Source organism: Hyperolius riggenbachi, chromosome 2 (genome assembly GCF_040937935.1).
Source record: "Hyperolius riggenbachi isolate aHypRig1 chromosome 2, aHypRig1.pri, whole genome shotgun sequence".
Classification (NCBI taxonomy): Eukaryota; Metazoa; Chordata; class Amphibia; order Anura; family Hyperoliidae; genus Hyperolius; species Hyperolius riggenbachi.
The window spans coordinates 105,277,452-105,291,226 of record NC_090647.1 but is presented as its reverse complement, the minus strand read 5'-3'; the positions used below and the strand labels follow the sequence as shown (position 1 = coordinate 105,291,226).

The window sequence follows — 13,775 nt, the reverse complement described above, 5'->3', positions numbered from 1 at the left end:
GATGATGATCAGCTAATCGCCATATTTATAAAAGTGAAAATCAGTTTATATGACTGCCACTTCTAAAAGGATTTTTGCACTTCCTACAATCCCCGGTTTATTACTGCCCAGAATGGCTGTCATAAATTTAAAGTGATGATTAGCTTCTCGCCACTTTATAGATAGCCACTTTGAAAGTGTCGCCATAGCAATGTGGCAGAGTGCCGAATGATTTTGGAAACACCTGTTGGTGACTTTTGGACCCCGCGGAGCCATTGGTGATCTGCGAGAACAACAGGGCTCAGTAGGGAGCAATTTTTTTACTCATTCGCTAAGCACTCTCCAAGGCTCTATTGAAGTAGGTAGATTACCACTTATTGCCTGGTACACACCATGCAATTTCCCATCAGATAGATGGGCCGATAGATAATTTACGACAGATCCGATCAGATTTTCGATTTTTTTTTCTGATCGAATTTCTGATCACTTCTATGCAAACTGATCAGAAAAGCGATCGGAAATCAGATCGGACCTGTTGGAAATTATCTATTCGACCCATCTATCTGACGGGAAATTGCATGGTGTGTACCAGTCAGGTCATCAAAGTACTGCTTGCCCCATACTTAAATCACCTCTTTATAAATATGGCGATCTTATGGTAGTACACACCACACAATTTTCACTTCAGATCCTTTTTCCAATCAATAAAATTATTGAAATTGGAAGTCGGAAGCGATCAATTCTGGCTCAAAATTCATCTCTGTCTTGGTCGGAAGCAGATTGGACATGCTGGGGATTATTGATTGAAATACTGTCGACCGTTCCATGTGTATGTCCCTTCGATCAATTTTTGATCAATACCAGTTTGCAAAAATGGTCAGAATTTTCAATAAAAATGCATACATGCGTATGCCAGCTTTCTTCTATATATGCAATCGATGCCAGATCTGACTATCTGATCCATTAATATTTGAAGTGAAAACTGCATGGTGTATAAGGAGACCAATTTATTTTTAGTTAGTAAGCAAACAAAGAAGAAGCGACCTGTAATCAGATTGTCACTTTCTATAGAAGTTGCCACTTCTCTATAACCCCCCCCCTCCCCCCCTTGTCACTGTTACTATGCAGACAAGTGTTAACAAGACCGGTGAGTTCTGAAAAAGAACAGCAAGGAATCCATGTGAAATCGGAGCATAAAGTACTGCGGGGTCCTAATGTGGAGCAAGGAGGTCAGTGAGGCCACTGTCCTTAGGCTGAATCCCTGCACACTCGGCTCTCAATCTCGCTGTCAGCACTCAGCAGCCGCAGCACAACTTACTCTTGAAGTGCTAGGATGTAATGGGCTAGCAGCGGTCCCTCATCCTACCATCCAGGGACACAGTTGGAGGAAGGCAGAATGAAGAGATAAAAGAGGGAACAGGCACAAGTGAAAACGGGGGCAGATAAAAAATAAATGAAAGGAGCCCGAGCAGCAATGAAAAAAGCAGCAAGCTTCAAAGCCAGCAAAATTCTGTGAATGGGAAGATAAAAATAACAAGACATAACAAAAGAGCTTTAGTAAAGTGATGCAGAGGCACACAATCAATAGATTCCATTACTGTTCCCACAACTGCGGAGGGAAGGAAAAAACACACACACACACACAATGAAATCACATGGGGAAAAAAAGAATAGGTGGAAAAATATGTTCACTCACCCAAAATCATGACTTGAGGCTGCAGGGTCTGGTGCAGGCAGGACACAATTCCTCCGATCTGGCAAGCAGGGGCTGCTGTCTTCTCGCCCCCCTTTTCTTTCAGTCAGTTCTCAAGCACTCCTGTCCCTTCTCCTCTTCAGTCGGCAGCGATGGGAAAAGCCCTTTACCAGCACAGAAAAGGGAGAGGAAATGTTAGGGCTCTGACAGATTGTGCAGCAGTCAAGCCTGGGGGTGTGTGTATTAGTGAGACTTGCGGATTTTCTACGGAGGGTGTCAGGATGGGGAGGATGCTGAGGTCCTAAAAGCAATCCTGACAGGCCAGACTAGTGTCCAATGATGGGAACTGAATAAAAAAAATCCTGGAGACGGTCACAAATCCCACAAAGTCCTATTTGTAAACTGGGCTGAGGAGTTAGGAAGGCAGCTGCAGGGCTAGGAGGGAGGAATGAGCTTTGGACACATGCAGAAGAAGCCAACTCCTCATCCCTTCCTGCTTCACTGGGATGATTCACCCGGGTATCTCTGCCTTTATTCAGGACACGCAGGAAAACTTCCAAGCAAGGGAAAGAGACTGAGGAGGCGCACTCCCTGCAGATTCTCCCTGCCTGGGATCCCTCTGCTCTGCACAGTGCCAGGTGAGGGACACGCCCCTCTCACCTGGCCTGCCTTCCTATTGGCTCAGCTATTTTGCCACAGGGAGGTAAGGGTGGGGACAGTGGAAGCTATAGAATTAACTATTTTGTTTACTCCTTTCCCTTCCTTTCTGGCAGCTCACACAGTTGCACATTAATAATGAAAATAAAAGAGCTGTTTTATGCCATAACCACAATCGTTTTAATTTGAAAGGAATCAAGGCTTGCATTTTCTACTAAGCTTGTTTTTCTGCATAGAATCCAGGAATGTAATTCTCCCACAGATCATAATTGTAATACACCATCAGGGCCAGTGCACACCAAAAACCACTAGCAGATCTGCAAAACGCTAGAGGTGAAGCAGATTTTCAGAGCGATTCTAGGCAGAGAGATTTTCTAAACATGCCTAGCGTTTTGGAGCAGTTTTCCACTTTCCTATACTTAAAGAGACACTGAAGCGAGAATAAATCTCGCTTCTTGTCTCATAGTCAGCGGGGCATGTGTGCCCCTGCTAAAACGCCTCTATCCTGCGGTTAAACGAGGGTCTCTGACCCCCCAACCCCCCCCCCCCCTCCCTGCAAAATCTACGACCAACTTGGTCGTAGATTTTGCTGCTGTTGAGGCAGGGCTAACGGCTGCAGCCCTACCTCACAGCGCGTCTATCAGCGGCGCATCGCCGCCTCTCCCCCGCCCCTCTCAGTGAAGGAAGACTGAGAGGGGCGGGGGAGAGGCGGAGATACGCACTGACAGACGCGCGTGAGGCGGGGCTGCGACGGTTAGCCCTGCCTCAATCCGGAAGAGATCCCCCGCTGCTCAGAGGGGATTTCGGGGGGTCAGGGACCCTCGTTTAGCCACGGGATAGCGGCGTTTTAGCAGGGGCTGACTATGAGGTCTGAAGCGAGATTTATTCTCGCTTCAGACTCTCTTTAACATTGAGGCAGAAACGCCTCAGAAATTTATAAAATACTGCAGGACAGGAGTTTGCGTTTGGGGGAAAAACGAGCCGCTCTGGTGTGCACCGTCCCATTCACTTTCATTAGTTTACCTGTTTTCCCCCTGCAAGTGTTTTAAAAAATGCTTCAGAACCGCTCTGGTGTGCCCTAAGGGCTGGAACCCACAAGGGCAATTTTGAGAGCATTTTTGGAGCGTTACAGAACGCTAGCGTTTTGCCAAAACGCTCAGCTAATGTAATTGGATGGGGCAACTTCCACTGGAGCATTTGCGATTCCTCAAATCGCAAACGCAGGACATGCAGCATTTTGGGAGCGTTAGTGCCTCAATGTAAAGTATATAAACGATGGCGTAATCGCTCATCAAAACCTGCATGGAGCGATTTTGCTAGCGTTTTAACGTTAACACACACTGTAACAAAATAAAAATTAAATTGAAAGGACCAATCAGACTGTAAAATGCTTATCGCTACACAACCGCTGGCAAATTGATACACTTTGTAAAATCACTTCCTAAAACGCTCATGAAACCACTGACAAACTGCTCATACAAAATGCTAGCGCTTGCGATTAACGATAGCGTTTTGCAGTGGGTTCCAGGCCTTATATGGCATTTATTGCTTTTTTTCTTCGTAATGTGAATGTTTCTCTGTCAGTCTTCCACAGCAGTGATGGGGCCTCTGTATAAGGGCTAGTTCACATTTGAAGCGCAAATCGTGAACCACGACCACGATTTTGCATCTCAAAATGACACATTTTTCCACGATTTGCGATTGTGAATCCCGTTCAATAGAACGAGAATCACAATGCAATCGCCCCCACAGAGCTGCATGCAGCGCATTTGCGAGTGATTCAAATCGCAAACGATGCTGTGAGAATGTATCCACAGTGATACATGGGCAGCACAGTGGCGTACTGGTTATCGCTCTCGCCTTGCAGCACCTGCGCAGTAAGCCACGTACAACGTAGGCTTGATTGACAGCAGTGGTTCGCGCAGGTGCAGTGAGGACGACCTCGGGGTCGGTCTCCGCACCGTGCGCGGAGACCAGGACAGCGGCGGAGAGCAGAGCGGTCGGCGTGGGACAGGTGGCTGCAAGGGGCTGGAGAAAGCCCCAGATGAGTAAAGCTCATTTTTTAAATGTTGGCTGATAACTCCTTTAAAGGGTACCTGTAAGGGCTTTTTCACACGGGCAGTTGAACTGTGTGCTCAGCAGACAGTTAACAGGCAGCAGTAAGCAGTTACCAAGCAGTAACGAGCATTTACCAGGCAGCAGCAAGCAGTTGTGAGAATTCAACAGGCATTTCACTGCCTATCAACTGCTCGTATGAAAGGGCCCTAAGAGTTAACAGTGCCTATATTGGGTATTCACCTTGGGAGGGGAAAGCCTCTGGATCCTAAAGAGGTTTCGCCCATCCTCCTCAGCAGTCTTGTTCCGGTGTTGGGAACCCCAAACGTCAACTTGTGGATGCTCGCTAGCTCCACCCCACTATCCAGACCGGATGGGGTCCGCACTACTGCGCAAGCCATCTGTGCCTGTGCAGCAGCACGGTTCCTATCCGGTACAATGACAGCTTTTGCTGCCCTAGAGCTGCATATGTCACTGCACTGCACGCAATCACACGCATGCGTAGTATATTCTTAATTACAGTTCACCTTAAATTATTTCAGTTGTAGGCCTCCTACACACCCTAAATTTTTAGGGTATGTAGGGGACCCACTGATCTACCTCTGTGCAAATTTGTAGCTCCCAAGTCCTGCTGATAGGTCTGTATGCTATTTATCAGGAACCAGCAGGGTTCGGGGGGCTGCAAATTTGCACAAAGGTAGATCGGGGGTCCCCTCCATACCCTCAAAATTTGGGGTGTGTAGGAGGCCTACAATTTAAAGAATTTAGGGTGAACTGAAATTGAGAATACAGTGTGCATGCGCGTGAGGACGTGCAACGCAGTGACGTAGGCAGCCGGAGAAAAAAGGATCCTGCTGAGTATGCGCATGAGAAAATGCACATACGTAGCAGCAAAATGTGACAAGCAGCAAAAGCTGTCATTGCAACTACCCAGCTATTGTCGAAGAAAGGTAAGTGGGGCGGAGCTAGTGCGCATGCGCAGGGAGGCTTCTCAGGGTCTCAGCGCTGGAACGAGATTGTGCAGGAGGACAGGGGAAGCCTCTTTAGGATCTAGGGGCTTCCCCCTCCTGAGGTAAGTATATTAAACTGTGCCATGCAAACACCCCAGGTTTTCTTTATCTGATGCAAAGTGATCAACTAAAATATACATCACATAAAATACCGTACACAGCTTTCAGTTCTAGCAGACAACACAGTAAATGACATTATTTTACATACTATGGCAGAGAACATAAAAACACACACAATCTAATATGACAGCTGAAATTGGGATCCAGATGGTGGATTGTCGTTTTCTATGTAATGTATTTGCATTTATAATGGTTTACATACATTTCACTGGTCTTTGATAGACCATTTCTGCTGGAGAAGACCTATTGGAAATCAAATTTGTTTGCTCAGCTTGACGCTGGTCTGTGATTGGCTGCAGCAGGCTCCTGTGCGTCACCAGGGCTCTCCACACTGATTTCTATTCACAAATTCACGTCACTTTCCTAAGTGGTTGAAGATGCAGCCCTATGCTGTTTTCTTCACTCTATCGCCAACTGCGGCAGTCTCACAGCCTATAAACCTGTCTATCACTGCCGACACTGTCTTGTGTCTCTGTGCTGTTCCAATGCCATCAACTGTAATCGTTTGGTGGCCCTTGCATTGCGGTATTTTGGACAATATAATTGCATAACAAATGTTATGTGATTATATTGTAATTAACAGTTCAAATCTGCACATTAGCCATGTATTACGGTGGAATCCGTCAGAGGAAAGAGGCCTGGTTCACACATAAATGAGTATGAGGTTTCTTGTACTGTGCCTGTGCAGAACGCTCCCAGTGATGGGAGACGCAGGCCCAGTGGCTGGATACAGGCTTAGTTGCCGAAAGCAATACTGAGCCATGGCGGGGGACCAGAGGATCGTTTTGTCCCGGGCCAGGCTCAGGACGTCTGCAGGGGGCCAGTAGAAGCCCCAGGTAAGTTAACCACTTAAGGACTGCAGTCATAAAACCCCTTAAGGACCAGAGCCTTTTTTTCCATTCAGACCACTGCAGCTTTCACGGTTTATTGCTCGGTCATACAACCTACCACCTAAATGAATTTTACCTCCTTTTCTTCTCTCTAATATAGCTTTCTTTTGATGCTATTTGATTGCTCCTGTGATTTTTACTTTTTATTATATTCATCAAAAAAGACATGAATTTTGGCAAAAAAATGATTTTTTTAACTTTCTGTGCTGACATTTTTCAAATAAAGTAAAATTTCTGTATACATGCAGCGCGAAAAATATGGACAAACATGTTTTTGATTTAAAAAAACCCATTCAGTGTATATTTATTGGTTTGGGTAAAAGTTATAGCGTTTACAAACTATGGTGCAAAAAGTGAATTTTGCCATTTTGAAGCATCTCCGACTTTTCTGACCCCCTGTCATGTTTCATGAGGGGCTAAAATTCCAGGATAGTATAAATATCCCCCAAATGACCCCATTTTGGGAAGAAGACATCCCAAAGTATTCACTGAGAGGCATGGTGAGTTCATAGAAGATTTTATTTTTTGTCACAAGTTAGCGGAAAATGACATTTTGTGACAAAAAAAAAGGGAAAAAAAAAATTCCATTTCTTCTAACTTGCGACAAAAAAAAATGAAATCTGCCACGGACTCACTATGCTCCTCTCTGAATACCTTGAAGTGTCTACTTTCCAAAATGGGGTCATTTATGGGGTGTGTTTACTGTCCTGGCATTTTGGGGGGTGCTAAATTGTAAGCACCCCTGTAAAGCCTAAAGGTGCTCATTGCACTTAGGGCCCCTTAGCGCAGTTAGGCTGCAAAAAAGTGCCACACATGTGGTATCGCCGTACTCAGGAGAAGTAGTATAATGTGTTTTGGGGTGTATTTTTACACATACCCATGCTGGGTGGGAGAAATATCTCTGTAAATCACAATTTTTTGATTTTTTTACACACAATTGTCCATTTACAGAGATATTTCTCCCACTCAGCATGGGTATGTGTAAAAATACACCCCGAAACACATCATACTACTTCTCCTGAGTACGGCGATACCACATGTGTGGCACTTTTTTGCACCCCAACTGCGCTAAGGGGCCCAAAGTCCAATGAGTACCTTTAAGATTTCACAGGTCATTTTACGACATTTGGTTTCAAGACTACTCCTCACGGTTTAGGGCCCCTAAAATCCCAGGGAAGTATAGGAACCCCACAAGTGACCCCATTTTAGAAAGAAGACACCCAAAGGTATTCCGTTAGGAGTATGGTGAGTTCATAGAAGATTTTATTTTTTTGTCACAAGTTAGCGGAAATTGATTTTAATTGTTTTTTTTCACAAAGTGTCATTTTCCGCTAAGTTGTGACAAAAAATAAAATCTTCTATGAACTCACCATACTATAGGAACCCCACAAGTGGTATCCCCGTACTCAGGAGAAGTAGTATAATTTGTTTTGCGGTGTATTTCTACACATACCCATGCTGGGTGGGAGAAATATCTCTGTAAATGGACAATTGTGTGTAAAAAAATTAAAAAATTGTGATTTACAGAGATATTTCTCCCACCCAGCACGGGTATGTGTAAAAATACACCCCAAAACACATTATACTACTTCTCCTAAGTACGGCGATACCACATGTGTGGCACTTTTTTGCACCCCAACTGCGCTAAGGGGCCCAAAGTCCAATGAGTACCTTTAGGATTTCACAGGTCATTTTGCGAAATTTGGTTTCAAGACTACTCCTCACGGTTTAGGGCCCCTAAAATGCCAGGGCAGTATAGGAACCCCACAAGTGACCCCATTTTAGAAAGAAGACACCCCAAGGTATTCAGTTAGGAGTATGGTGAGTTCATAGAAGATTTTATTTTTTGTCACAAGTTAGCGGAAAATGACACTTTGTGAAAAAAAACAATTAAAATCAATTTCCGCTAACTTGTGACAAAAAAATAAAATCTTCTATGAACTCACCATACTCCTAACTAAATACCTTGGGGTGTCTCCTTTCTAAAATGGGGTCACTTGTGGGGTTCCTATACTGCCCTGGGATTTTAGGGGCCCTAAACCGTGAGGAGTAGTCTTGAAACCAAATGTCGCAAAATGACCTGTGAAATCTTAAAGGTACTCATTGGACTTTGGGCCCCTTAGCGCAGTTAAGGTGCAAAAAAGTGCCACACATGAGGTATCCCCGTACTCAGGAGAAGTAGTATAATTTGTTTTGCGGTGTATTTCTACACATACCCATGCTGGGTGGGAGAAATATCTCTGTAAATGGACAATTGTGTGTAAAAAAATTAAAAAATTGTGATTTACAGAGATATTTCTCCCACCCAGCACGGGTATGTGTAAAAATACACCCCAAAACACATTATACTACTTCTCCTAAGTACGGCGATACCACATGTGTGGCACTTTTTTGCACCCCAACTGCGCTAAGGGGCCCAAAGTCCAATGAGTACCTTTAGGATTTCACAGGTCATTTTGCGAAATTTGGTTTCAAGACTACTCCTCACGGTTTAGGGCCCCTAAAATGCCAGGGCAGTATAGGAACCCCACAAGTGACCCCATTTTAGAAAGAAGACACCCCAAGGTATTCAGTTAGGAGTATGGTGAGTTCATAGAAGATTTTATTTTTTGTCACAAGTTAGCGGAAAATGACACTTTGTGAAAAAAAAACAATTAAAATCAATTTCCGCTAACTTGTGACAAAAAAATAAAATCTTCTATGAACTCACCATACTCCTAAGTAAATACCTTGGGGTGTCTCCTTTCTAAAATGGGGTCACTTGTGGGGTTCCTATACTGCCCTGGGATTTTAGGGGCCCTAAACCGTGAGGAGTAGTCTTGAAACCAAATGTCGCAAAATGACCTGTGAAATCTTAAAGGTACTCATTGGACTTTGGGCCCCTTAGCGCAGTTGGGGTGCAAAAAAGTGCCACACATGAGGTATTCCCGTACTCAGGAGAAGTAGTATAATTTGTTTTGCGGTGTATTTTTACACATACCCATGCTGGGTGGGAGAAATATCTCTGTAAATGGACAATTGTGTGTAAAAAAATTAAAAAATTGTGATTTACAGAGATATTTCTCCCACCCAGCATGGGTATGTGTAAAAATACACCCCAAAACACATTATACTACTTCTCCTGAGTACAGCGATACCTCATGTGTGACACTTTTTTAGCAGCCTAGTTGCGCAAAGGGGCCCAAAGTCCAATGAGCACCTTTAGGCTTTACAGGGGTGCTCACAATTTAGCAACCCCCCCACATGCCAGGACCGTGAACAAAGCCCACAAATGACCCCATTTTGGAAAGAAGACACCCCAAGGTATTCCATGAGGGGCATGGTGAGCTCATAGAAAAAAAAAAATTTTGTCATAAGTGAGCGGAAAATGACATTTTGTGAAAAAAAACATACAACAATTTCTGCTAACTTGTGACAAAAAAATAAAATATTCTATGAACTCACCATGCACCTCACGTAATACTTTGGGGTGTCCTCTTTCCAAAATGGCATCATTCGTGGGGTCTGTCCTGGCATTTTAGGGTCTCTGCAATCATTACATGTATGGCCAGTATTAGGAGTTTCTGCTATACTCCTTATTTTGGGCATACGGGTACTGCACTCTGGGCTGAAAGGAAAAATGACAGTCAATCAATCAATCAATCAATGTGGATGAAAAAATATCTGCCAAAAAATGTGAAAAAAAAGAGGGGAAGGCGTCTGCCAGGACATAGGAGCTGCCACCCAAAAACGTCCACCCACTCAGCTCGTATGCCCTGGCAAAGCCGATTTATCCATTCACACCGATCGATGTGGATGAACAAATCATTGCCAGAGTTCTTTTTTGATACAAAGTGCTTGCCAAAGCATAGGAGCTCCAACACCACCCCTCAGCTCATATGCCTCGGCAAACGTATCTTTTTTACTGCAGAGGAGAAATCTCGTCCTGCAGCGCTGCATGCACCGACTTGTGTGTAATCTGACAGACACACAATGCTTCTGTCAGGATGCACCATCAGTGCTGCAGCTGGTTGGTCGGTCGGTCGGTCCACCTGGAAGGGTAAAGGATGGAAAAAAGAGAGAAAAACACACACAAAAAAAACAAGCAAGCAGCAAAGCAATAACTTCATTAACATCAACTTTTATAAACTTTAATGAACATTTTTAACCCAAACATTAACATTGGGAACCAAACATTAACTTTTTTGCTTACCTGTTTTTTTTATTTGTTTTTTTTTTTCTTACCTTTCTGAGGACAAACCTCTCGTCCCCCATGGGACAATATGCAAAGTGCAAATCGCACAGAGATGTGGCGAAGTACATTATGCACTTTGTCCCAAGTGAAAGGAGAGGTTTCTGGCAGCACTGTGTATTAGGGTCTCTGGAAACCTGATGTCTGGGTTCACACTGCATATTGGCGTATCCGGTGGGTCGCGCGCACCGCATCGCCCCAAACAGACCTTCAGAGAATACCGCTAGAGTAGCATTCGACAGTAATCGCATTCGGCCTAGTAAGTAACTGCGTCGCCGTAGACTAACATGACTTCCGGGCCGACCCAAATTGCCACAGAAGCCACCCAGTAACGTAGGCAGTAGGCATGCACTAGCGTTAAGTCAAGCACTTCCGGCGTAGGGGGGGGACCGCAAAGTGTGACTTTCGCTAGGCAATTTTCCCTAACGCATCACGCCAGTGTGAAATAGCACAGAGACCCTTGTGTGCCTACTGCTATGTTTGGAGTTCCCTACTCTCTAAAAGTGTATCTGCTCATGATACCTCTGGAAACACTCCCCTAGGCATAGACCAGGCTGGTCAGGACACATGGGACAGTAAACAGAGGTGTCACGCCTTGTTCCAGCCCTGCTGCAGACACGACAACGTTTTCTTGGGGTGCGTTGATTTGGGCCACACGGAATGGGAAAGGCGTAGTGCCTTTCATGCAGCCGGCTAACTGCATTTTGGGGTTGGGCCACGGCACCTCCTGGATACAGGAGTTCCATAACGATGTCTTCCTGGAATTTAAGGAACGCTCCAGTTCTCCCAGCCTTACTGTAGAGAACAAAGCTGTTGTAAATACCCAATTGAATTAGATAAACAGACACTTTTTTATACCAGCGTCTGGTTTTGCGGGAAACTAAATAGGGCCCTAACATCTGGTCATTGAAGTCCACCCCTCCCATGTAAGCATTATAGTCGTGGACGGCGAGAGGTTTTTCAGTGACCTCAGTTGCCCGTTGAATTTGGACTGTCGTGTCTGTGTGAATGGTGGACAGAAGGTAAACGTCCCTCTTGTCCTTCCATTTCACCGCGAGCAGGTCATCTGTACACAAGGCAGCCCTCTCCCCCCGTGCAAGCCGGGTACTAACGAGCCGTTGGGGGAAGCCCCGGCGACTAGGCCGCACGGTGCCACAGCAGCGGATCCCTTCTATCTTTAAATGCTGATAGAGGGCCACACTTGTGTAGAAGTTGTCCACATAAAGATGGTACCCCTCCTGGAACAAAGGTGACACCAAGTCCCACACAATCTTGCCACTGCTCCCCAGGTAGTCAGGGCATCCGACCGGCTCCAATTTTGAGTCTTTTCCCTCATAGACCCTAAAACCATAAGTATAGCCTGTGGCCCTTTCACAGAGCTTATACAGTTTCACCCCATACCGGGCGCGCTTGCTTGGGATGTACTGTTTGATGCCAAGGCGCCCGGTAAAATGTATGAGGGACTCGTCTACACAAATGTGCTGTTCAGGGGTATAAGCATCTGCAAATTTTGATGACATGTGGTCTATGAGGGGCCGAATTTTGTGGAGCCGGTCATAAGCAGGGTGGTCACTCCGATGACAGGTTGTGTTGTCATTGAAGTGCAGGAAGCGCAGGATCATCTCAAACCGTGTCCTGGACATGATAGCAGAGAACATGGGCAGGTGATATATTGGGCGCGTAGACCAATAAGACCGCAATACATTCAATTTGACTAGACCCATGTTAAGGAGAAGGCCCAAAAAAGTTTTAAGTTCGGAAACTTGGAGTGGTTTCCACCGGTAAGCCTGGGAATAGTACTTATTCGGGTTGTCGGTGATGTATTGTGTGGCATAACGGTTGGTCTCAGCCACAATTAAGTCGTAGAGATCCTCGGTGAAGAACAGATGAAAAAAGTCTAGGGCCGTTACTAGATTATCTGTCTCCACCTGGACTCCAGACTGGGCGGTGAAAGGGGGCAGTACGGGTGCGGCGGAACCAGGGGATTGCCAATTGGGATTTGCCAGCACCTCTGGAAGACTATGGGTAGTACGGGCCCGTTTTCTTGGTGGCTGCGACTCGGGTCTTAATGCACGTGCCACCGAACCAGTTTCAACTTCCCTTCTGGTGCTCACCACTTCACCAGGGTCTACGGAAGTACTGGTGCCAGGTCCAGGAGATGCTGCGCTGCTGGTGTATGCCTCACCATGAAACCTCAGACCAGCGCTAGCACCACTCTGCTGCCCTTGAGGCAGATCCTGCGCCACCTGCGGTCCAGTGACATGGGGTGTGGTACGCCTGGCTCTAGCCGGGACCTCAACCTCGTTATCGCTATCGGTCAGCGAGCCACTGCTGTCCACAGGTTCGTACTCTGACCCAGAAGATTCGTCGGATGAGATGTCCCAATCGTCCTCATCCGACTGGGCCATGTACCTGAGAACCTCATCATCGGAATACCCCTTTCTTGCCATGGTGGGCTGCTAAATTTAGGGGGTATTCCTCTGAGACTACCCAGGAAAAAGAGCACCTACCTAGCAAAAGGGAGTACTTGCGGAGCAGAAAGCTGTGGTCACTGAGTTTTGGAAAAAAAAAATCAAAACTGATCTTTACAGTGCCACAGCTATTGTACAGTGTTTTTTGCAGTGATCAGAAAAAAAATTCTGTCACTGCGGTGGGGCAGGCTGAACGCAAGTGCAGGCGAACGATCAGGCCTGATCGGCAAACACTGCGTTTTTAGTGGATCCTAATGACCCCAATATAGATCTGTGTGCGATCAGTAATGATCACTTACAGATACTATATAGTACCAATGCTGATTAGCGACAGTGATGACGCTAATCAGCGACTAATTAGTGACTGTGGTGCGGTGGGCTGAGCGCTAACTGACACTAACACAGGGGCCTAGCTAACTGGCCTAACTGTTAACACTAGTGATACTAAAAACACTATTTTTAGATCACTAGGATAGTGACCGGGGGGGGGGGGGGGGGGGGGGAATCAGGGGGCAATCAGACAGCAATGGGGGCAATCAGAAACAATCACAGACAATCAGAGGGCAATCAAGGCAATTACAACACAATTAGAGCCAATAAGAGTGATTAGAGGGCAATCACAGCCAGTCAGCGCAATCAAAGCCAATCGCGGGGCAATCGAAGCCAATC

The 13,775-nt window shown here is 45.7% G+C and overlaps 1 protein-coding gene across 3 annotated transcripts in view; it reads right to left on the bottom strand.

Annotated features, from left to right (window-relative positions):
• ZNF385A (zinc finger protein 385A) overlaps positions 1-13,775 on the bottom strand; it is a 502,107-nt gene that overhangs the window by 297,876 nt on the left and 190,456 nt on the right. For 2 of the 3 annotated variants that reach the window (XM_068267161.1, XM_068267160.1), the window contains exon 2: positions 1,676-1,836. In XM_068267161.1, the coding sequence (XP_068123262.1) occupies positions 1,676-1,685 (10 nt within the window). In that variant the 5' untranslated portion in view covers positions 1,686-1,836. Of the gene's footprint in view, positions 1-1,675; positions 2,287-13,775 lie in introns of those variants that run through there. The other variant, XM_068267159.1, reaches the window with a different exon arrangement.